This window comes from Symphodus melops (genome assembly GCF_947650265.1).
Source record: "Symphodus melops genome assembly, chromosome: 22".
In the NCBI taxonomy this organism is placed as follows: Eukaryota; Metazoa; Chordata; class Actinopteri; order Labriformes; family Labridae; genus Symphodus; species Symphodus melops.
In genome coordinates this window covers 4,034,549-4,058,224 of record NC_136712.1, presented here as the reverse complement: position 1 = coordinate 4,058,224, position 23,676 = coordinate 4,034,549, and the positions used below count along the sequence as shown (strand labels likewise).

Below are 23,676 nucleotides of genomic sequence, written 5' to 3'. Positions count from 1 at the left end.
GGCTATGAGCTTGAGTGTTTCTGTTTTGATAATGTGTGCACACCTGATTGTAATTGGACCTGTTTTTAATACAGGCCTGGTCGATGGCGAGCTAGAGCCTAATCTTGACACGAGGCCCAAAGATTGTGCTGGAACCCGAACCAACTGAACCTCCACTGCTCAGGCCGGGCTGGTAGGAAGCCACCCTCTTTCCTCTTCTTGGTTTGTCCCCCTCGCAGCTCACCAAGGGCCCACAACTCGCCTCACTCACACATGGACTTCCCCCCCTCTGGACACTCAGTCATGGGGCCCTTGAGCTGTGGTTGCGCTTTGCCATACAGGGAAACCTTGAACTCTCTTTTTTTGGGTATTTTATTTTTTGTGGACCGGCCTCTGTGAGCCGCAATTAACCTTCCTGAAACCTAACCTGTGTTCAGTGTCTTCCTCTCCACTCCTAGAGACAAACCTTGCCTTCTGAACCTAGCCCAAATACTTGTCTATCTGTTAGTACTTCTATAACTTAATAGTTAGCATACATGCTACACAGGTTATGCAATTAAAAAAGTGTGTACATACACTTATGTGCATATTCCTTTTGTGGTTTCTTCCTCTCCAGTGCTCAAGATATCAGGCATAGAAAAATAAAACCCCCACTTACTTATTATCCTGATAGTTAGCATAGTATAATGTATTATCTTTAACTAATTATGAAGAGAAAAACTGCAGGAAAAAAAATACACAAACAAAAAACAATTCAGTTAAAAACAAGGTGACTTCTTTGAATTATTTTTAGAAAAAATAAATTACTGGCAGTCCAAAACTGCAGCCCGATGTGACGATTATGTAAAAATCCCCATTGTTACTTTTAGCTTTTGTTTTATTTAGATGTTTGGGCATAAGGCGCCATCTAGTGGTTAAAATGTAACATGGATTTATGTTAATTGCATGAGAAGCCAATTGCTATGCTTATGTAGTTAATAAGCAGAGCAATCACAGTCAGTTGCGCACTTGCATACAAAATCATTTTCTTTACATTTAATTTAACAGCTAATTCAAGTGATTTGTATCTCATTATTATTTGACATCTTACATATTTGTGTTTTCAAGTAACGAGAGTGTGTTAGTCTGTGATCATGTTATGTAAGCATGCATAACATAATAAACCTGAAGAATAGAAATAAAGAACCTGCCAGTAAAATGACCTTGAGCTGGCATCGTTTTTTTCAAACTATCACTTTCAAGGTCCAGACTGAGCTGCTTTTCTTGCTCTGAGTTTAATAGACGTGTCATCGCTTTGATACATTAGCTGAGAAAGGATGAGATGAAATATCCAAAAACCTTTTGAGTTTTATAAACCTGCTAGACCTCTAAAGATCAACATGATGTTCTCAGAAGCTGCCGGGCAGTAATGAACACACATTCCTCCTGGTATCCAGCCCATCCTCTCCCACTCCCCGCATGTACGAGTTCACAGACAAGATTTAGAAGACTGGGAAGAGCCACACACACAGACGTGTTGCCGGGATACCAGAGGGCTGAATACATTGATTGCATCTTATGCTTAAAGATGTACACTGAATCGGATTACTTATTTGTACCTTATTAGTCTGACATTTCCACAAGATGAGGGCCCAAGATCACTCATAGAACTGGCTGCATGTAAATGTCAGACGAGAAGAGCTGATGATTTTAACGTTGATAGTACGGATTTCCATGGATTCATTCATCTTGATAAACTTGTGGATATATCTTTTAATTGTGTCAACAATCTAAAAGTAATTCTTTTAGAATTGTGAAGCTGTAATACATACTGTACATGTGTAAGAGATGTCATTACAGCAGCAGAGGTATGTGGTTTGGAGCCAACTGTCTGCATGCCTGACACAGAAGTACACAAATAGTCAGGAATTTGTGGGCTGTCCTTCTAGCAGAAATTACGGAGCGCTGTTTACACTTTGCTAGTCTTCAAGTCTTCCAATCTAGACATCAAGCATGTTGTCAATCATTGTGAAGTCTTGGCCAAGCATGTTTGAGCAACTGTCTGTGATGTATTATATGTTGATATGTTGTTTGACCAAGATTAAATAAATCTAAGATGATCCTGAAGTCTGTTTCACAATGTTCTCCTTTTTCATTTAACACAAACTGAAACCCCCCACTGTAACAAACGTCATGATGTGTTTATGTGCTTATGGAGACGAAGGGGAAAAAAGTCGGAAGAATTGTGGAACAAGCGGAGAAGTTGATGAGACTTTTAATTATCGCCACGGCTCCCTCCAAGAAGAGGAGACGTGAAGTCTCTGAGTGAAGCCCCGACTGGACGCATTTGATGACATTTTAGAAGTTTGCTATTTTGAGGCAACAAATACAGGAAGTTAAGGCAGTGTTGGGGAGTCGGACTGATATAAAAAATTCTCCTTAAATTAATTTCAACTTTGAATGACAAAAGAGAAATCTGACTCCTGATGTTTATTACCTTAAGTTTCTCCACATATTCATTGATGGGAAGAAAAGATGACGAGAAGGCGTCTCAGTTCTCAGGTTAACAGAGTTTATTAACCAGCTGACTCAACAATACACGACACAGACTCTCTGGGTCTGTGTTACATTCACGAAGTCTGAACCCTGCCTATCTCCCTGAACCCTTACATAATCTAGGCAGAGGAATTATGCATCTTCGGGTGTCGTCTCCTTCACGTTGCTTCATCTTCATCCACGTCGACGCAAACAGCAGTTGAAATGTCACGGCCTACGCATGAAACGATGTGGGTGTGTGAATCACTTCTGCTTCTTTGTTTTCCTCTAACCGTCTATTCAGCAGATTTCCACACACACACTCTTCTGCCAGAAATATCAACAAAAAAAATATATACATGAAAAGTACAGTAAACTTAATAACCAGAGATTATACCTAGCATAGGCAAAATCCTTCACACTGTGGATGTCCCAACGTTTCCTTCATACTGGGTGGGTGATGTAGTTTTATACGCCCTTACTTGATACATCCTTCAATACATTGTCGCCATGGACACATCAGTAGTCATACTTCAGAATCTGTAAAGGCTATCTTTATTTAAACTTTTTTAAAGTGTCTCTGAGTATAGTTCTCCCCAGTACCCACCAGCTTGAGTGCTTGGGGGCTCAGGTTGGATGTCTGGAGATAGAAACCATTTGTGTGATGAGGGACAAGCAAGTTAACCCACGCTTCATAAAACTCCCATCCGGGAAACACACAGAGGAACCTGAGGGAAGACGTGTGACCTTCAGCACCTGTTTTCTCTGGTCATGAGGTCAACGGGATTCTGGAGGAAAAACCTGTTTCCCTTATTCAGTCTGTAATGGTTGTGTGAGAGGCGGAGTTGTTGGTGTACCCGAGAACCGCACTACTGGAACCGGCGGCGACGAGAGTTCAAAGTTTGGAACGAGTGGAAGAACGTGCTCGTGTGTCAACCGTGAAAGGGAGCCGTAGGGTAGTCGGGGCTCTGCCAGTCCCTCTCCCTGGGGAACCTCTGGGCGACCTGAGGATTCTGCCACATCGGAGGTACCCTGAGCGCATTAGGAAGCTGGTGCTGTGGTGGTGGTGGACCATGCTGCTGCTGTTGGTGCGGTCCCATTTGATCCGGGGCCGGAGTGGGCCAAGGTCCAGTGCAATCTCTGGACCAGTGACCATGTTTCCCACAGCGAAAGCATGCTTGGTGCGCCTGACCCGGAACGAACCAACCACGGCCACGACTTCTCCAGCGACCACGCATGTACCGATTGGGGTTGTGACCTCGACCCCGCCCATTAGAGCGATACGGCAGCTGTAGAGGACACCACCCACCCTGCGGTTGCAGAGGAGGCCCATATGGTCCTTGGACCACTTGGGGCACAAGTGGCTCAAACATGCCTGACTGCAAGACCGGAGTTGGTTTATTTTTTTCAGCCTTACATTGAGCTCTTGCCTCTTCAAGCTGCAGTTTTAGGAGACGCAGTTCCAAGTCCAGTTTTTTGGTTCCATCATCCTCCGTCTGTTTCTGGTCGTTGGTGCGTTTGGGGAGTGGTTCACTGTTGAGGCCAGATGCGTCTACCAAGTTCTTTCTCACAGCCCCTTGGAGGCCTGCGAGGACCGTCGGGTTGTCGGGCAGCTTCTGCCTCTCCTCGCTGTCACAGACGCTGGTGAGGTCGTCCGACATTTGGGGCACAAGTGGCTCAAACATGTCTGTCTGCAAGACCGGAGTTTGTTTATTTTTTTCAGCCTTACATTTAGCTTTAAGGTGCAGTTTTAGGAAGTGCACTCCGAAGTTCCGTTTTTTGGTTGCATCCTTCTCTCCCTGTTTCTGGGTCCGTTTGGGGAGTGGTTCACTGTTTAGGCCAGGTGCATCTACCAATTTGCCTGCGAGGACCGCCGGGTTGTCGGGCAGCTTCTGCTTCTCCTCGCTGTCACAGACAGTGGTGAGGTCGTCTGACAGGACGAGCCAAGGGGCAGCCGTGTTGGGATCCAGAGTCACCGGGGCTGAAGAGAACATGGCAGATTGTCAGCTTTCTCTACTCTGACTGCATCTCATTCTGCATCCACATCTCATATTCACCTCACAAATTCAGACAGTTTAAGGAATAAACCTCACTATAATCTGAATATAAGACTGAAAAATTTACTCACTGTATTTCACTATTTTCTGCATCTTCTCCCAAACATGAAACGCCAGAGAACCCACATACTTGGCCACATCTATGAGCGGGTCAGGTGCCATGACTGGATCTTCAACTGGGCAATTTGCTCTTTAGGGAACAGAGTTAAAATAAATAAAAAATAAATATCTTGATATAAAAGCACAGAAAATAAAAGCAAAAAAAACAAACAAGCAAATGGTTGTTTCACCTTGCCAAAGTCCTTTTGCATTTCTGAAAAGAGAAAAAAAAAAATCAGACAAGAATCCAAAAAAAGATCTTGAAGCATCGGAGCAATCTTTCAAACTCACTTGAAGTACAGATATGCCCTCTGAAGCCAGATCCTCCTCCAGAAGTCGGATTGACTCGGTGACGGATGTTATCTGTCCGGTGATTTCTTCTATCTTCTGCGTCATCACTCGACTCTTCTGCTCTTCCTCCTCCCTCAGCGCTTCCATCCTGGCCTCCTCCTCGTCTCGCAGGAACATGTGAAACCTTTCAAACTCCTCGTGGGTGACCTGCTGCACTGACTGAGCCTGGGCCTGAAACCATCAAGGTGTCACGAATGAGCAAACCTGAGAACAAGTCGTACGTGACTTCTTTAGTTTGTGAATGCAGCATTACACTTCACCTGAATGTACTCCACTGTGTACTCGTAGTTTTTCTTCATTTTGTCGAATGCTTCCTTCTTTTCTTGCAAAGAGTCGAGCTCTGACTTTATTTCCTCCTACGCACATGACAAAGCACATGTTTTTTTTTAATTTATGGCTTTTGCTTTTATTTGGGCCACACAGCGGATAGATGACATGCGAGACAGGAGCACCAGGTCGGACTTGAACCCAGGCCGCCCTGGTGCTGCTATGCATGGTTGGAAACAGCCAAAAGAACCGCTCATTATATAAAAAGTTATATATACCTTCACATCTATGACGGCCTCGCTGACAGGGCAGCAGTCATGCTGTTTGTGCCTCCTCGAGGTGTGACACACCACACAGATCGGCTCCTTGTCCGGCAGGCAGAAAAGCTTGAGCCTCTCCCCGTGGTGAACACACATCTCCCCAGGATCGCAGTACAGTTCCTCCTCCGTTTCCTCCGCCCCCTCGCTCTCCTGGATGTACGCCTCACACAGGTTCTTCAGGGTCAGGCTGGGCACCGGCTCGTCCTCGCACTGGTTTCTGCACAGAGGACAGTCCCGGCTCTGCAGACGTGTCCAGTACTGCTGCAGGCAGGGCGAACAGAAGCTGTGGCTGCACTTGAGGACCACCGGCTCTCGGAAGATGTCGCAGCAGATGGGACATGAGAGATCCACCTCTGGGAGTGAGCACATGCCCGCCATCCTGAACAACACAAATCAACACTGGATTCTGAACATTACATTTTGAATATATCCCTAATAAATATCCAATAATAATCATACATCTCCTCTCCTACACATCACAGCTATATAAACAGCTTTTTTTATTTCAACTTTCTCCAAGCTATCTCTTCACAAATGACAGTGAATCTTTCTTTAAAGGGGACCATATTATGAAAAATCCAGTTATTTTTGAGGTAGGTATTTTTGAACATTTATATGGGTAACCTGAGTCTATCCACCCACAAAAAATTGAAATAAATCTATCAAGTCCTTTGTTTGCGGTCTGCACAAGTCTTACCACACAGAACAAAATGCTCCATTTGAAATTTTCTCAGTTTGTGACATCACAAGTTGGATTCTGGTAAGAAAACCCCCTCACCCGGTTACCTCCCCCCCCTCCCATGCACTCCACCTCCAGACTGGAGAAAAAACTTTTCTGCAGGTCTGAAACCAAACCTGCTCTGGTGCTTGGCTCAGGTTATATTTGGACCAACTTACAGCACAGATGTTTCATTTAGAGCACAGGGGACTTCTTTGGAAAAGGTGAAAAAAGATACATGTCCCCTTTAATATAAATAAAAACACAAATCATGTACTGGTCATTAGGGGCTATTAGCGTCAGAAAGAACTGTGTAAACAAATCAAGTTATCATTATTTGTTACATATGTCATAAGGAATTAGCTATAAGTATGTTTGTCATTTGCATCGTTTTATTTCTATTTTATTTCATTTTTAACTGAAAGTAAAGTTTAATGTGCAATGTGTATTGCACGGGGGAAACTGTTTGCCTATGTAATATAAACGTGATTAAAAATATGACAAGTGGGGCTCACAGCTCGTCGCCCCACTGAAACGTCATGCGTTCTTTTCGATTTGATTGGCTGATTATTCAGAAGGGACCGGCTGATTGGCTGGCTGTCTGTCTGTGACCGTGTCGATTAATTAGTCCGCACGCGGGTGGATTTAAAAAGCTAGCCGAGTTGTGAAGATAAATAAAGTGGATTTCTTCTTGGAGCACAGTTTTGAAACCGTGAAGTAGCAGGAGAAGTTAGAGGTAAAATGTAATGGAGCCTTCCAACCGATGGATATTGTCCTCACTCAAACTGCCGGTAAAACAAACTGCGGATTTAATGTGGATTTGTCCTCAAAGGAAAGTGGCTAACAGTTAGCACCGAGAAGAAGACGCTCTTCTGTTTTCCGTGTTTGCTATCCGGCGAGGATGGAGTTCAAAGATTTGAAACATCTTTCTGAAAGGATCTGAAAACATGAGTCAGCTGGACTGTGTGGTGAAACTGGGAGTACTGGGAACAGTAAATGTGGCCGCTACAATTGACAGCGTTGACAGGTGATCCATTGAGCAGCACAACGACAGGTGGAGGAGAACAGGTATGTGCTCATTCAGATAATCATGTATTAAACTGTGTGCATTGCGGGGCCACGATGAGGCATTTCCCGTTGTTTTTTTGAGATCATGAGTGAGGGGGATTGAAGGCTTCAGAGGCAGAATGATGCTCAGCCTGTGTTCAAAGGGACATCCAGCACCATTCAAAACAAACTGTTACACTGCATGTATTAAGTGTACAGGGAGGAGATGGTCAAACAAATGGGCGAGACAACTGATGAGTGTTTGTGAGAGTGTGTGTATGAGGGTTTGTATGTGTGTGAGTGTGTCGTTTGTGTATGTGTGTAAGATTTGACAAGGCACTCTGCATAGTATTTCATTAAACCATAAATGACCCCATGACATGTGTAAAATTAAAAAAAAAAAAAAAAGGGCATCAGTCAAGAGAGTAATGTTAATTTCCTTGTTTATCTTATCATTGTACCCATCTACCCATGTTTCCACACAGAAACACCACTGCCTGTAACTACAGTAGACTATTTATTCGTGGACTTTTCAAAAACACTTTTTGTAAGGGTGTTATTACCTTATATCGTGTACTTTGGTTGTAGTTTTCTAAAATGTATTTCCAGGTTTCTAGCACACCTACAGACACGCTTCTCTAAACAAAACAACCTTCACTGTTTTTCTCTGAAAGCTCAAAGTGATCGTGCACGTGCACAGACAAACACCATGTTTGAATCCACTTGATGTGTCGTCAATTAGAATTTGAAGAGAAATGATTTCAGATCAGTTTAAAAAGTCCGTGCTGATTATCATTATTTGCAAAGTTAGAACCAAACATACCTTTAACCCCCACTCCTCCTCGCATGTGAGAACTTTTTCTACTTCTTCTTTTAGTTTTCATAGCGGGTTACAAACAACTTAAAGAGGTGCATACCGCCACCTACTGTACCGGAGGAGTAGTAGTAGTAGCTTGAGTTTACATGTCACTATTTAACATTAAAAAATAAACGCCTTATTTTCACCTTCACCAAAAGGTAAATCTATAAAATCTCTGATTTTAGTGAAAATGTTCTGCTTTTTCATTTCTTTTACCCCAAAAGAACTAGAAGGTAAAGAACTTGCTGAAAGGTATTGACAGGACATTGACAGGAAAAAAGAAATCCAATCCTTTGCTGTCATTTTATCCTTGTCCACTACAGAGACTCATTTTGACCCCGAGCTGTAGAAAGTCATTTTACTGATTGATTGGCATGAGAACTTGTCGTCTCTAACCCCTGACTGCTCTGTCTTGTTACCTTCAAGACGCACATGCGCTTAAAGTCAGCTTTCCACTTTTAATTGAGCCTCATATCCCTCAGCTGATGGCGCTTCTGCTTTCCTTTTTTTTTTTTGACTTCAGACGTCGAACAGAGATCTTCTCTTCTTCTCGTAAAAGGGACGAACGAGTTTCCAGCAAGAGCTCTGTTTTGGTCATTTTATTCACTTCCTTCCTGGAATCAACTCGTGTTGAGTTCCACTTCAGCGAAGCAATTTTACATAGACGTCATTGATGTTTCATTTTACACATTTGAATCATGTCCACACATCTTCACTATAAATATATTCATTCCTCGTAAATCACTGATTGCATTTTTTTTTTTTTTTTTTTACAACTTTATTTATAATTTTTCCAAAGCAGAAAGAACAGAGCAATGACATCATTTGTTAAATATTTCTTACACAAGTTGTTTGGGGGGGGTACAACTTGTGGGGGGTCCACCCAGCAGGATGGACAGCTGTGGCTAGAAGGAATACAAAAATCATTTCTCATGTTTTAAGATTGAAATTTCGCTTCTGATTTCATTCTGAATAAATTGAACACAAAATATGGCAGCAAACTGCTTTGTGAAAGGAAACCTGGCAACACCTTTCCAATGATGTTGTAATTCTCTTCCACCACTAGATGTCAGAGTTTACCCACGTATAGCAAAGTCAGCTAAAGTGCCAAATGTATGCTGCAGCATTGGTGCAGACGTGACCTTTTACTTTGAAATAAAAGCGTGATTTTAAAAGGAAAAAAACATATCGCTAAGCAAGAAATAATCTAACTTAAATCCCATGAAAGGTAATTTGATCACTTCTGAGCTGCTTCAGGATAAAGATAACACAGCTGAACGCTCACATTTACCTGCATGTCAGTGTCTGCAGCCTCTCCCACCATTGTAAATTGGTTGTCAGCCAGTGTGACCCAGGCTAATAGTGATTCATTATTGCTCACACCTCGCCAGTGTTCGCAGAGCTTCATCCGGACTGAAAGAGGAGGAGGAGGAGGGGGGGTTGTGTCAATCTCTCAACATGTAATGAGGACAGGCAGGATAACACGCCGCAGACACATCCCTGGTCAGACCCGTCTCACCACCTGATACTTAACGAGGAGCATCAGGGGCCCGTCTTACGTTTGACGAAGCAGAATCATTAAAACTTCAGTTTGAAGTCTTAAGAAAGTGCTAATGACTTCAGCAGAGGATGTCGAAGCTTTTTCAATGAAGGGTAATAGTGTCATATTTATTCCCCCCCCCCTCCAAAGCCTGTTTGCAAACATGTGACCAAAAGTCAATAGTCTACTCTCCTGTTGTGTCGAGTCGTACAGCTGGACGCTAAAAGAAGGAATGGACACTCATGGAAATGCTTTCTACTCTTCTGGATTGGCTTCTTTTTTTAACACAGCGGTTGTTGCTTGATTTCAACTTTCAGACTCTCGAGTCCTGACAGTTATTGTTTTTAAACCCCCCCCCCCCTTTTTGTCACTTTGTCTTCCTGCATTTACGTCTTTGAGGGCAGAAACTCTGTAGAAATCATACCAGCTCAGACAGTTTCACCTCCCCCCCCCCCGATTATCATACACTGGAGTCACAGCTTTGACTTTATATGGATCGATGCTGCCTCTAAAAATCCCCTTCAAATTCAGTCCAGCATTTGAAGGATTTCAAGTTGCACTCCTAAATTTTACGGCTGCGTCCTTCTTTTCAGTTGATCAAATTCAGATTTCCTTCAAGCCGTCTACGAACGCACGAATATTCGACAACATGAAAACTGCTGCAGTAAAGAACGATTAGTGCAAGGAGGCAGCACTTGATCAAGTGTGTTGTGAGGAAGAGACATTTTAGGACTGATCTACCAGCACAGTTGTAAAGTCATTTATAATCAAGAGGACGGAAACTGAAATAAACAGTTCAGATTTAAAGACTTGTGATGCACTGACGAATCGATTCCTCCTCTTCAAATCGTGACCGACGAAGAGCGAGCGCCGTCGCCGTCATCAGGGAAACACTACGGCACATTCATTTCATAAGAGGATGCTTTCATTTCCTCTCTTCTTTCACACATGAATTGAGTTCTCTGTATAAATTGGATTAAATGCGCAATTTCACTCGGGCTTCAGAGGCACTCGCACCACAAACAAGGTAACCTTCTTTTGGTCACATATTGATTTTTTCTTCCCCTCTTGGTGATGGCTGAGAAATGTATTACAACATGGATGCTGCGAGGCATGTGTGATGTAATATGAGAAAAATGTGAGTAGCAGAGTTTAGGTCTTTTCCCTGCTCGCTATTTTTGGTGCGTTTTTGAAGGTGTGTAGGAGTTGTTGGAAAAACACACATGTATGGTTCTCACACACACACACACACACACACAATGTGCATGGAGAAAAGCCTACACATAATCACCCCCACATTTCCGTACACACCAGTGTGGCCTGGATTGGAGGTAAATTCAATCTTACTGGAAAGCCTCGGGCTCAGAATCCTCCTTGAGTCTTTGGAAGGTCGCCAGGTCCTCCACATTCACAGGAAAACCACTGCCACCAGTATTTCCCTACTTCAGTCACACACACACACACACACACACACACCTGCACACAGCGACCTCAGACTCACGGAGACAGCGCAATACACCACAACACAGCCGCTCTCTCTATCTCTATCTCTTTGCTCGCCCATTTCCCCTTCTGGCTCGCTCTCTCTTCCCTTTAAGCTCTGGCTCAGCAAGGCAGCGTGATGACAGTTTTGTTTTGGCTGGATGAATTTGCTGTTTGTAATGACCCAAATCTTTAAAATGAGTTTCACAGCTCTGCCATCAAAAACTGGCATGGAGATGTTCTGTCTGTTTCTGTTCAACATTTTTAAAGGACATGCACAAGACACATGGAAAACACAGCCGTAGTGACAGCCAATAGATGAGGACCTTATAGAACTTCACTTAAAGGCCCCATATTCTTCTTTTTCTGGTTTTATTTTCCGTTAATCTAGATTGCAACATTCATTCAAACTGTAATGAGTTATTGGAATTTAAGATGTGCTCAGTGCAGTCTGAAGTAGTTTACAGTTTGATCCAGCAGAGGGTGCTGATCATTTCATTCACTCCTGACCACAGCAAGTGAAGATTTATTTATTTATTTTTTCGAAACTCTATTTGTCCCCGTGGGGCGCCAAGTGTTCGGCCACAGGAGCAGCGAACTGCATACACCCCGACAGAGCAGGGGGAGCAATTCAGGGTTAAGTGTCTTGCCCAAGGACACATCTGACATGTTGCTCGCAGGAGCTGGGGATCGAACCCTCGACGTTCCGGTTGAGAGACGATGACACACTACCCACTGAGCCACAGCCACCCCGATGGTGGTAATGTTTTGGCGAAAGCATCGGGGGGGGGGGGGGCACGAGTGACTCTTCTCTCTGCCGACAGCAGCCTCCTGCTTTGGAGGAGCGATCCTAGGAACCTCTGTGCTCTCTTCAGCAGGTAATACTGAAAATAAAAAAAGGGGGGCTGCACTCGATCCTGATTAACTTAATAGACTTCTGTTGCAAAACTATAAAAAGTAAGTCTTTCCTTTCCAAATGCCTTCAGACGTCATATTCTAAATTCCTTCTGAAGTTTTTTGTGAAAATGGCAGCCCGACTTGTCACAGTACTGACAGTTGTTTGTCGTCTGGCGTTTGTGTCCACGTTCTTTTCAAAAGGCTTGATGGGGCCGTTGCACGGACCATGGATTGGCCTTCCCATCCCTATGTGGGTCATCTGGCTCGGCTCAGGCCAGAGTCTCCTGTCACAATTGATGTGTCAAATCAAGTGTGGCATGACGAGAGAGGCTGGGGGGGGGGGGGGGGTTGGAGGGATGGCGACGCCAGGGGAAAAAAAACAAACAAACATTATCCAGGTCTAAGCTCACACAACACTTAGACTAAACGCAATCATCACCTGCAATCACGGCAGACCTCATGATGTGTCAAAAAAAGGACTTAACCAAAAGCCTGCATGCGCTTCTGTTCTCCAAGAAACACACCAGTTCATTTGATCCACTGAAGGGAGGCAGTGGGTCTCTTTAGGGCTCAGATGGATGTTCCTCCTCTGCCATAATGACACCCAAAGGGGCCTCTGTCACATGATCAGGCGCATTAAAGGTCTGATCTGGGAGATGAACAACCACACCCTTTTGATGGCTCTATGAAGGGGGGACGAATGTGTAATATGGATTGCTGGATGAAACTGCTGCAATCCCCAGTTGACCGCTGCAAGTCCTCTGTGCGTGCACGTGTGTTTGCTCGCCTGTGTTCCTACTGGGGCCGATAAAGGCGGCAGTGAAGAGCCCTGTGATGTGTATAATTTGTCTGATATACGACCTGATAGCCTCGACCTGCACAAAACAGCAGCAGAATGCACTTTCAGGATATATTAGAGCTACTTGGGTTATCTTTCTCCGGCTGTGTGTTCGTGCAGATAATTCAAAGAAACGTAAAACTAGTTCAAATATTTGCCCTTCTGCTTCTGATAAGACTTTTCGTGGCCTTCGCTTTAATTAACATTCCCTGCTCAGCACACACCAGAACAATTCAGCCAGTGACAATTCTGCGAGATTACATTAATGTGTTTTATCTTAGCTGCAGGGAGGATTTGAACGATCTAAATCCCCGTTTCAGGGAGAAGGATTGAAGCTTACACCTGACTTAAAGGTGTTGAAAAGTCAGCGGCGGCTGTAATCCTCGTAATCTGGGCAGTCAGGATTTCCTTACTACAGTATGTACACAGCCGGTTACTGCCATTAAAGACTACAGCTGCCACCAGCAACACCACCACCCACGTTGCGTCTGTCATCATATCCCACCTCGCACTGCTCCATTTTCTCCTGGCCACCCTTTGTCCTCATCATGACGCCACCGAGAGAGCGCAAATAAATCAAAGTTAGCGTTTTCCACTAAACCGAATTTAGCTTAAATTCCTCCACATTATGCAGGTGGAGTTTTATCACAAGGCGATTTTAAAATGACAGCCCTTGTTGACATCTTATCTATTTGTAAGTTTCCAAGTAACTGAGTGTGTTAGATGCATGCATAATATAATTTAATAAACCTGATATTAATAGAAATAAAGAACCTGCCAGTGAAGCGGATAAAATGACCTTGAGCTGGAATCGTCTTTTTCAAACTATCACTTTCAAGGTCCAGACTGAGCTGCTTTTCTTGCTCTGAGTTTAATAGACGTGTCATCGCTTTGATACATTAGCTGAGAAAGGATGAGATGAAATATCCAAAAACCTTTTTTGAGTTTTATAAACCTGCTAGACCTCTAAAGATCAACATGATGTTCTCAGAAGCTGCCGGGCAGTAATGAACACACATTCCTCCTGGTATCCAGCCCATCCTCTCCCACTCCCCGCATGTACGAGTTCACAGACAAGATTTAGAAGACTGGGAAGAGCCACACACACAGACGTGTTGCCGGGATACCAGAGGGCTGAATACATTGATTGCATCTTATGCTTAAAGATGTACACTGAATCGGATTACGGCGGCTGTTTGTACCTTTTATTAGTCTGACATTTCCACAAGAGGAGGGCCGTGTCCCGAGATCGCTCGGAGAACTGGCTGCATGTAAATGTCAGACGAGAAGAGCTGATGATTTTAACGTCTTGACGTGTTTTAATGTGCTTATGGAAGCGGGGGTGGGGGGTGGGGGGGAGTCTGAAAAATAGTGGAACGAGCAGAGAGACTGATAAGAGACCTTTTCTTATCGTCACGGCTCCCTTCAAGAAGAGGAGACGCGGCGAAGTCTCTCGACTGATGATAGCAATTACATAATCAAACTATCCTGAAGCTTGAAAAATCACAGGTTGAGCGTGGGAGACAACAATGCCATGTTTGAAGTCTTTGTTGTGGTCTGCTGTTTTATTTTTGGAATATTAATGACTTTGCTCGGGCCTCAGTCTGATGAATGTGACATTGACTTGAAGGAAGCTCCTCCTGTCGGGGTTTTTTTTACTTCACTGAAATAGCACAAGAACAAATGATATAAATGAAAACAGTGTGAACAGCAGCATTAATTCTACACATTTATACATTACTGACAATCACTGTTATTAAGCCTCCAGCTCAGTTCAAATCAAATGTTTATTTACCGAGCAACTTTCATTGTTTTTAATTATTATTATTTTTGAATTTGCACATACTTTATTTATTCCTGAGGGGGGAATTCTGGTTCGCACCGTGTTATTTCAGAGACATGTTTCATGTTTGAGTGCGGCAGCAGCCCACACTGCAAGCGCCGCCCCCTGTGGGTTCGGTGCCTTGCTCGAGGGCACCTCAGCAGTGGTCGAGAAGTGGTCTGGCACCTCTCCAGCCTACCAGACCAACTTCCATATTTGGTCCGCATTGGGACTTGAACCGGCGACCCTCCCGAAGTCCTTAAAGTTTTCACGGTAAAACCCGAAGTGCTTTGCGTCGGATCAAACAAACCAAATTAAAACTAAGAGCTGACAATTTTGCAAAACAATCAACCTGTGAAAGTGACCAATCAACGGACTGCAGTGAGTAGCTCCACCTTTTAGGGTGGGATTGAAATACTTGGCACCCCAACAGAAGGGTCCCAAAAAGTAGGATGGTATAGGTCATGGCGAGGGCTCAAACAAGAAACAGACATCAGGACGGTTTTTGCTTCATTGGCTGATGGAGGTCAGTTCATTGAGATAAAAGGACACGGACTGAAACAACCAATTGTATTTTTCAGAAACCAGTTCCCAGTGAATTTTATGTTGCCATCACGTGTGTATAATGTCTTTAATATGGCATCAATCTGTAGTGACTTGCACCGCCATTTGTCTTTAGACGATCGCGTTAAAACCGCAACAGGAGCCATAATCAGACATCGATCCGTGTTGGCCGCTGTGTTCTGTCGAATCTTTTTTCAATTTTGATGTGATGTATGGCGGGTTAGCAGGAGGTGAAACAAGCTGAGATAATTGTTTTGTTGGTGTATCCGCCCTGGCCGTGCCGTGCCCTCAGTGAAGGTCAACGCCTTATTGAGTGTCGTGATCACGCTTGTAGTGCGACATGGTGGTATCGATCATCCGCGTCCGCTGCTTTCAACGAGAGCACAGTATTTACCGTCATTCAGAAATCAGCTGTGAATGTGTAGAAAGAATGAATATGTAGGAAACTGGTGGTGGTACGCAAGGTGATCCATCAGAAAAAGAGAATTCTCGTATGTGCACATTCAGTGAGGCTGCCGTGAATGTGGCTTGGAGAGTTTCATTATCATGATGCGGGCAGACAGGTGGAGGGGGGGATTCGATTGGATTAAAGGCCAAAGCAGCTGAGAAAGAAACAGAAAACCCCATCAGCTAGATATAGGAAGTAATATTACAGCATTACATTCATTTTGAAGCCGGATTGCCTGAACACTTTTGTATAAATTCTGTTCACAAAACAATTCAGGGTCATACACTTCTGGTACGTCCTTGATTGGAACATGAGAGTGTTGAAGCCTCGTTTATGATACGTTGACCCCCACCCATCTCACATCAACCGCTCACTGGTGTGATGTGTACATGTCGGCTTACATCTTTCGCTCTTGTAATTTCTTCCGACAGTTTGTGTCACTGGTAGATTTCCTCTCTCTGTTGTCGTTTGTGTTGTTTTGTTCGTCTTCGTGGTCATTGTTGCGTTAGTATTATTGTGTAACGTGTTTATACTCATATTGCTAACTAACTTAGGTCGAATCCCTACATTTTTGGGTTTTTTTGTCCTCGCAGAGTACCACCGAGTACTTTGACGCATTTAACATCGAGCTGTAATTTGCAACACCGTGAATGAGAGGCACGCTTTAAACCTTTCAACATATTTTTGTAGATTCAGAACATTAAAAATGAACAGTGAATTGACGGCGAGATTAAAAATGGATTTTACTGAATTAATTCCAGCAAAAACGAATAATCTCTCCTGTCAGTATAAATATGGCAAAAAGAAGTTTCCATTTATTGGATCAAATACTTTTTATTAGTTTGAATTTCTCATTTGAGGCACCATTTCTTTTTTTATTTGTGTCTTTCCAGTTATTTCTTTCTGAACACAAACACCATGAACAATGCACGCACATGAACTATTTTTAAACAAAATGTGTGTAAGCATATTGTTTCTGATAAATAGCTCGATAGAGATTAACTGCAAATTGACTTCACCCTGATGTCCTTGCTGCCCCCCCTGCTGACAGATTGAGTGATATGCATGATCAAGGCAGTCCTTTAGTCAGTTGTTTGCAATCTGTCAGGCTCTTGTGACGGATAGTTATGAGGTGTGAAAGGTCAACACAGTCTACTCGCCTTACCTGCGCTGACTGGGGGCTTATTTGAACCTCATTAAGTGGGAATCACAGAGCTCCACTCAGACGAGACACATTCTCATCTGTATGCCGGGAGACGCTAATACAGACATCGATGTGACTGGCCCTCTGCTCCGTCTGTTTGGCTGAAATTGACCCAAATAAAACAAATGAAACGCACATCAGTGCAGCTGCTTTGCTTGGGTGGTTTTCCACACGGTGCCTGTCATAACACTTGTACATTCAAACAGCTTAAACGGGGGTTCATATCTCATGCTTTGATCAATATTCAGACGACTAATGCAATGCAGAATTCACTAAAAGGATTATCTGAATAAAATGTTCAGACAAGTTGAGGGGAAATTAAAAGTGTATCAAAACGTTAGATTATTTAGTTAGACTTACACACTGACTCATCAATATCCAATTATGGATACCATTCGGGAAGCTGCATTGTAATGAACCACATACAATGAGAAACAGAGTTAGTATATTTCATGGAAAATAATCAGGAAGTGTAAGGCATTTGGTACTGCAATGCAAAAAGCCCTCCTCAGGCTTTTTCCGTCTACTTCAGTCCATGACAAATTGTTCATCGCTGGTGCCCAATCCCACTGAGGCGGCTGTGTGGCGTCATTAAAAATGGATGCTAATCAAAATGGGCTGAGAGTACTGTGATCAAAGGTAAGTCCCCCATTTGAACAGTCTTGTCTGTGATTTGAGCTGGACAGTCATGTTTCTTTTCTTCTCTGCTAATCCAGTGAAGAACGTGGCTCTTGGATTTTAAACGCTCTCTCCTGTTCGTTCTTTGTGATGCTAACACAGGAAACGCTGTATGGGCTTCATAAAGGCATCTATTGCAAACTACTGCTGATGTAACCATGTTGTGAATTGTAGTCTTGCTTTCCATGAGGTAACCGTGTTAGCAAGAAGTCATTATCTCTGTTTAACTACAACTAAAGAAAAGCCTCCAAAGCTACCTGCTCGTTTATGCTAACCCAGTTAGCGGTACGCCTCAATTACTGCTGATAGAGCAAACCACCTCGACATGCTCAGTTGCAAAAGAAGCTTCAGTTTAAAATTTCAGGGTACAAGACAAGAAAATGATCTTAACGACAATGTAATTGTAGTTCAGTAAACATCTGCATTGTGAAGGACTTTAAAATAGACTTTAATAGACCCCTCCATTAGAGGGTGTGTGAAAGTTTAGAGTTATTAAAAGTCGTATTAAAGTCGTCACACGTGTGGTCGGATGAAGTTGACTAATATGCCTTTTTATTTTGAAACAAGTGAGCCAAATAAAGCAAGATAATTAAAAAAAATTTCCCCAACACTCATCAATCAAACATTTCTGTTAGACTGTGACTCAAATTAAAAGTTTCATTAAAAGTCTGATAGCTTGTTACGTTTCAATGATCTCCCTTATAAGCACCAAAGTCTGAGACACCGAGGATGGACATGGACTGTGCGGCCTCCAGATCTGATTGCAGATGGTCCAAGCGTTGTTGTCAGACAGACCTTTTTATTTTCTTTACCACCCCCTGGATTGACAGTGAGCACCTGCAAAGGGCAGGACCGGCGCACGCTAAGCTGATGTGTGTTTACATGCTTGGCCGACCTCGGAAAGAAGGCTGAAACTGGAGGAATGAGGCTGAGGGGGCCCGGTGCCAATCACAAACACTTTGGCTGTCTTGCCAAATCCCCCTGGGAGAAGAGAGTGTCAGAAATCGAGACAAATCCATCACTTTTGCACATGTTCCCTCTCACCCAGATGCTGTCTCATTATTGTAAGTATGTTTTTTTTTAAAGGGGAAACCAGGGTTGAAATGAAGCTGGGGCTCAACCTTTCTCTCTTCAGCCTTCAGGCGAGGATGCCAGTGATTATTTATCGACTCATCGATTTGGACCGCAGGCCCTTCCAAAACACTGACAACTGGTGATCAGCTGGAGTGAAACAGAGGTGTTTTATTGCGAGGATATTGACTTCTATCTAAATTCACTTAAGTACCACAGGTAGGTCAAATATAAAAGGAAGTGATGGGGCAAAGCAGCAAGTGAAATCACACGGAATCAAACGTTCAAAGGACCCCGATCGTCACTCAGGAACATCAGGTGTGGAAGCGGATCTCGACGTCCTTAGGTCAATGCCATTTTCCTTTTGGCGTTCCCTCGGAGTAAGTGTAGGAGGAAGGTTCAGCGTTTGGTCACGGAGCTATTTGGTCCCTTCTTTCTCTCAAATCGGCAGATACAAGGGCCATGCAGTGCCAAGCAAACAGCCCCCAGCCCACTGGCTTCAGACTGGATGACAGAGAACAAATCAAACAGAAAGACGAGTGCTCCCTTGGGGGGTTCAGGCTCCATCAGTGATAGCAGTGATCCGCGGCACTTTTTTTTTATCCTCCTTCCCCTGCCTTTTTTTCACTACTCAGCTTGGCACTAATCCTATTGTGAGAGGTGACTGCAGGAAACACAGAGACGCTCCCAGCACAAGTACAGAGTGTTGCGTTTTTTGGATGACGGCACAAAGTTACTTTTTACAGAATCGGGCAGATGTGTCATTCGAATTTTCTCACGTCTCTCTCACTCTGTCCGACGGTTATTTCCTCACTAATTGGCCTCGAAGTGATCATGTACTCGGCATTAGAGATCCACACTGGTTTGTTTTGACAACTGGAGGTCTGAACTGATGAGCGGCAAAAAAAAAATGGAGGAAATTAATTTTACTGCTCAGATACCGCTGTACTCCGATGAAATATAGAAGGCTTTGTTTATTTCACAACAGAGCTAACACCCAAAGGCAAGCGTGAGAATCCATAATCCCAGCAACACTAAAGAAAAGAATCCCAGAACGATGTTTGTTGCTCGAAAAGTTTTATTGGCAGACTGATTTCTTTGACCTTGCTTTCTTTCATTTGATCACCTCACCTTGGGGTTCTGAACGAGAGAACAAGGAACACATTTGTACAATATTCTACGGAAGCCTAGAACAGCCAAGTTTAACATGTTTTTTATTGTCGCGATATGACATAAAATAATTCCTTGGATAACAAACAATTACGCGGTTCTATAAAATAGAGCTTCAATTTACCAACTACAGAAACAGAGCGATGAAAAGAATTGAACCCATTGGTATCATAGACAGGAGACGGAGTCTATCGCTGAATAATTCATGGAAAGGTCAACAATAATGGAGACCAGAATTTAATATTTGGTAATGAGATGTACAACTGTGATTCACTTACACAACCACTGAAAGGAAACACTCAAACTCAGAAAGTCAAACCAATCTCAGGGTAAATGGCTCACAATTTGCTTATTGACGTAAAGTAATAATGGATATCTGATTGTTATATTTAAGTCAGAAGATAATAAGGTAAGTGGAGTACTACTTTAGGAAGAGAAGGAGCTTTTCTTTTGGAAGAAGTCTAGCACCGCTGACGGCTGTGGATTTATTTCCTAATCACAAAGTACTGAGCAGAAGGAAAGAATCCCTTACCGTCTGCAAACTTGACGCTCGTGTGTCTTTCAGTGTCTTTCACAAGTTCATCAGTGCTGTTTGAACTCTGACTCGCTTGAAGCTTTTTTTTCATACATTTTCATTTTCTGTCATCATCCCTCCTACCCGATCACGCATTCGATTATCTGCTGCACTCACCATCAAATAACTACAAGAGGGATCACGTACATTTTCTATTTCCAATCTAATCCCTTTTTTTTTTGGTACAAAAGGGCCTTTTTATAATCTTGCTTCCGCTCTATAGCACAAGATTGAAAAGCCATTAATGAGAACATACGCAGGCCATACTGGGAACACAGAATTAAGCCATTAGAGATTAATGAGTTTTCGGGGGGAAGCGTATGGAGGCAGATAAACGCTGGTGCTAGACTGTCGACTTGGAGACAAATCAGGCAAGGACTGTTTTTCGCCAACGCCGTCACGCACCGCTGGCCAGGCTGGAGTGTTTTGGCTCCTTCAGATTAATTGTCAGTCATAAATTAAGTTTTGCATTGTTTAAACGGGACAACCAGGACAGGGGCTTTCACTGACATACTTATACACGAGTATAGGAGGGCGACATGTTTGATTTAGTTGGACTTGGAGTTGCATTATAATTCAGCTGGAAAAAGTTCTAAGGCTTTGAACGCAAGCAAAAATGAACCCTGTGCTGCATCAGATTTCCATTCGTATGATTGGTAGCAGCTCATGCCGTCTGTCACCCGGGAGAAGTTGACATCTTTTAAGCTCCCTGGGGATCACTGGATTCCAATACAGGGGAACCACATTACCATACACAAACATCAGGCTAATAAAACCAGCATTCGTTTATTTTCAGTCTGATTATCTCACTAATCAATATATTTCCACCGTCGGACTGCTGATGTGCAAAGTGTATGATGACGAATTAGCATCAAATTGTTTTTAAATGGAGATTAAAGACTGCTCTACAGCTGGAATAACAAATGCAGCTGCAGTCTTAGACGCAGCAGAGACAAACATTTCTCTCCTTACAATGAATAGGTGGGAAAAGAAAAAAGACTCCCCTGTAGTCGCCCGCCGTTCAACAACAACAGCATAAAGGAAAGCTGCCGGTTCTATTCCTCAGGGGATCGTCTTTGTAAAGTAAAAATCTCCTAACTTGTATTAGCTAGGGCAGAGCAGTATAAATATTAATATTCAACCAAGAGCTTATGCTTTATTAATGAAACTGAGCTTCTTGTGAAATTAAATGGGCATAATGGGACACCGTTCATTGTCTCATGCTGAATAGATGGGAGCTATAAACTTCAGATAAAGGTTCGCTTTCATAAGAGTTCTACGGAGGAGTTTGTGTTGTGCTTGTGACTTGTTAGAGTTACTGCACTGTAAGAGTGTCTGATATTTTTTTTCACACTGATGAGATCCACTGAAAAATTAGAAGAATAAAAAAGGACTTAATAAAACTAGTAATATGTCATAATATTATAATTTTGTAATATTTTGTTATCTTGCCAAGAATTAAAGGCAGGGTTGGTAATTTTTTAAAAGTAGCATGATTGTGAAAGTAGCATTCCCTCAGTGCTCCATCTTCACTCACCCCCTCCCCTCTGTGCTCTCTCAAAAGCCACGCCCCTCATTTACATGCACAAACGCCATTGGTCCAGAATTTGGATTTCAGCTCATACACGCGTGTATCTGGAGGTAACCACCTACCCTGCCTTCAAGCTATGGTTTCTGCCGCTCTTGGCAACCTTTAGGGCTTGCCTGTTAAAAAAAACTGTAAGACCCTCATTCTGCACGCTTTTTTTCAGGAGATTTATTAGCATTTCTTTTTTTTCCTTTTTTTTTTTTTGCTGCATCAATCAATGTACGCACAGTAAAAAGGGAGCAACAACCAGCAGTGTACGTTTTGAACTTTCAACATTGTTTGAAAAAGAAGACAAATCTTCTAAGCAATGAGAGAATTGTGTGCCGTTTACTCCAAGACAAACTTGTGATTAAGGTCGATATACTGTAAATACACTGGACTTGACTTTTGCACTAGTTGTACTATGGACAGCTGGAGCCAGTATTTTGCTTGATACGGTTATAAATGGCGGTCACGACCCCACAGATGTTCATAGTGTGAGTGTGTGTGCATGTGTGTTTCGTCCTGTTTCTGATATGACGTGTGGCCTGGCAGGGGACATTCTGTGAATAACACTGTGGAGACATTTTGTCCCTGCATTCGTCCACATGCACTACCTCCCAAGGATGAATGACATGTACGGATAATAAAAGTGAAGACCAGCGCATATCTGCCCTTGAGCCTGGACTATGTTATTATGGGGTGTTGCTCTTTGCTGTGTATGATTATCTTATATCTAAACAGTTTTGAGTGATTCCAGAGGATGTTCGGAGACGCGGTTATTTTCCTAGCTTCTCGCTCTGCTATAAATTCTGCCTCCATTTCCTCCCAGACATGTTGCACAAATTGAATACTTGCATTTAGAGGAAGAAAAAAAAAAAAAGAAGGTATGGAAAAATGACTTTTCTGCTATTTCCTGGTGCTCTCATCTTTGTGGGTACTTTGTTGTGGTTGTGTCAAGGAACGATAGGATGGAAGAGCATGGCCGCTGGAACTGTGATTTAAAATGAGACAGAAGAAAAAGTGCTGTGACTGACTTGGACAGGCTGATTTCATTTGGTTTCATCAGAGTCTCTCCACAGAAAGGCCTAGTCACCGGCGTATTCTTATTGGTCCGCCGGTGGACACACTCAGCGGACAGGCTTATTGGAGCTTAACAGGGACTTCATCCTCGGCTCTGTTCAGCCTCACAGTGACAGCAGCCAGTTTGAAGTGAATAAAAAAAAAACGAGGGAACTGTTTGATTTATAAAGATTATATTTCACTCACACACATCTCTTTTTATGTTTGTGTAAACTCTTCACTGTAACTCCTTTTGTGCTCTCAGCACAACAGAAAATCTACTCATGGAGTCCACGCAGGATCATTTTTCATTATTTTTTTTCCCCCTTCCTTTGTCATATCTCTTTTTAATCAAACGAGGGAAATGATATCATTGAAGAAGCTCCTGGTGGATGGCACTAAAGCATATCGCACACTTAAGGGAGGGCTGAGGGGGGGGTTGCAAATGGATGAAATGTATTATTAATGAGTGGAATATGAGACGCAGCACTGGAATGGTATATCGTTATCAGCAGGGGGTATGAGTCATACTAATTACTGGCCATCAA

General features: G+C 43.0%; 2 protein-coding genes across 2 annotated transcripts in view; one reads left to right on the top strand and one right to left on the bottom strand.

Annotated features, from left to right (window-relative positions):
• Nucleotides 1-2,513: 2,513 nt before the first annotated feature.
• LOC306817984 (uncharacterized protein) lies at nt 2,514-8,249 on the bottom strand. The gene is made up of 7 exons (XM_079335290.1): nt 8,176-8,249; nt 5,546-5,966; nt 5,261-5,356; nt 4,941-5,171; nt 4,841-4,863; nt 4,622-4,740; nt 2,514-4,474 (listed from the first exon to the last, which is right to left on the bottom strand). The coding sequence occupies exons 2-7, from the start codon at nt 5,963-5,965 to the stop codon at nt 3,426-3,428; spliced, it is 1,938 nt and encodes a 645-aa protein (XP_079191416.1). The 5' UTR covers nt 5,966; nt 8,176-8,249; the 3' UTR covers nt 2,514-3,425.
• The window catches only part of ptn (pleiotrophin), a 58,541-nt gene continuing 42,048 nt past the window's right edge, over nt 7,184-23,676 (top strand). The window contains exon 1 of the mRNA XM_079335317.1: nt 7,184-7,373. The gene's annotated coding sequence lies outside the window, so the exon portion shown is untranslated. The remainder of the gene's footprint in view (nt 7,374-23,676) is intronic.

What these genes read in the sequence shown, in the direction of transcription:
- LOC306817984 (XM_079335290.1), bottom strand. Translation starts at nt 5,965, where the DNA reads ATGGCGGGCATGTGCTCACTCCCAGAGGTGGATCTCTCATGTCCCATC. An exon ending in TGCAAAAGGACTTTGGCAAG is followed by an intron (nt 4,741 to 4,840) that starts GTGAAACAACCA and finishes TGTTCCCTAAAG; the next exon opens with AGCAAATTGCCCAGTTGAAG. An exon ending in GCAGAAAATAGTGAAATACA is followed by an intron (nt 4,475 to 4,621) that starts GTGAGTAAATTT and finishes TGTTCTCTTCAG; the next exon opens with CCCCGGTGACTCTGGATCCC.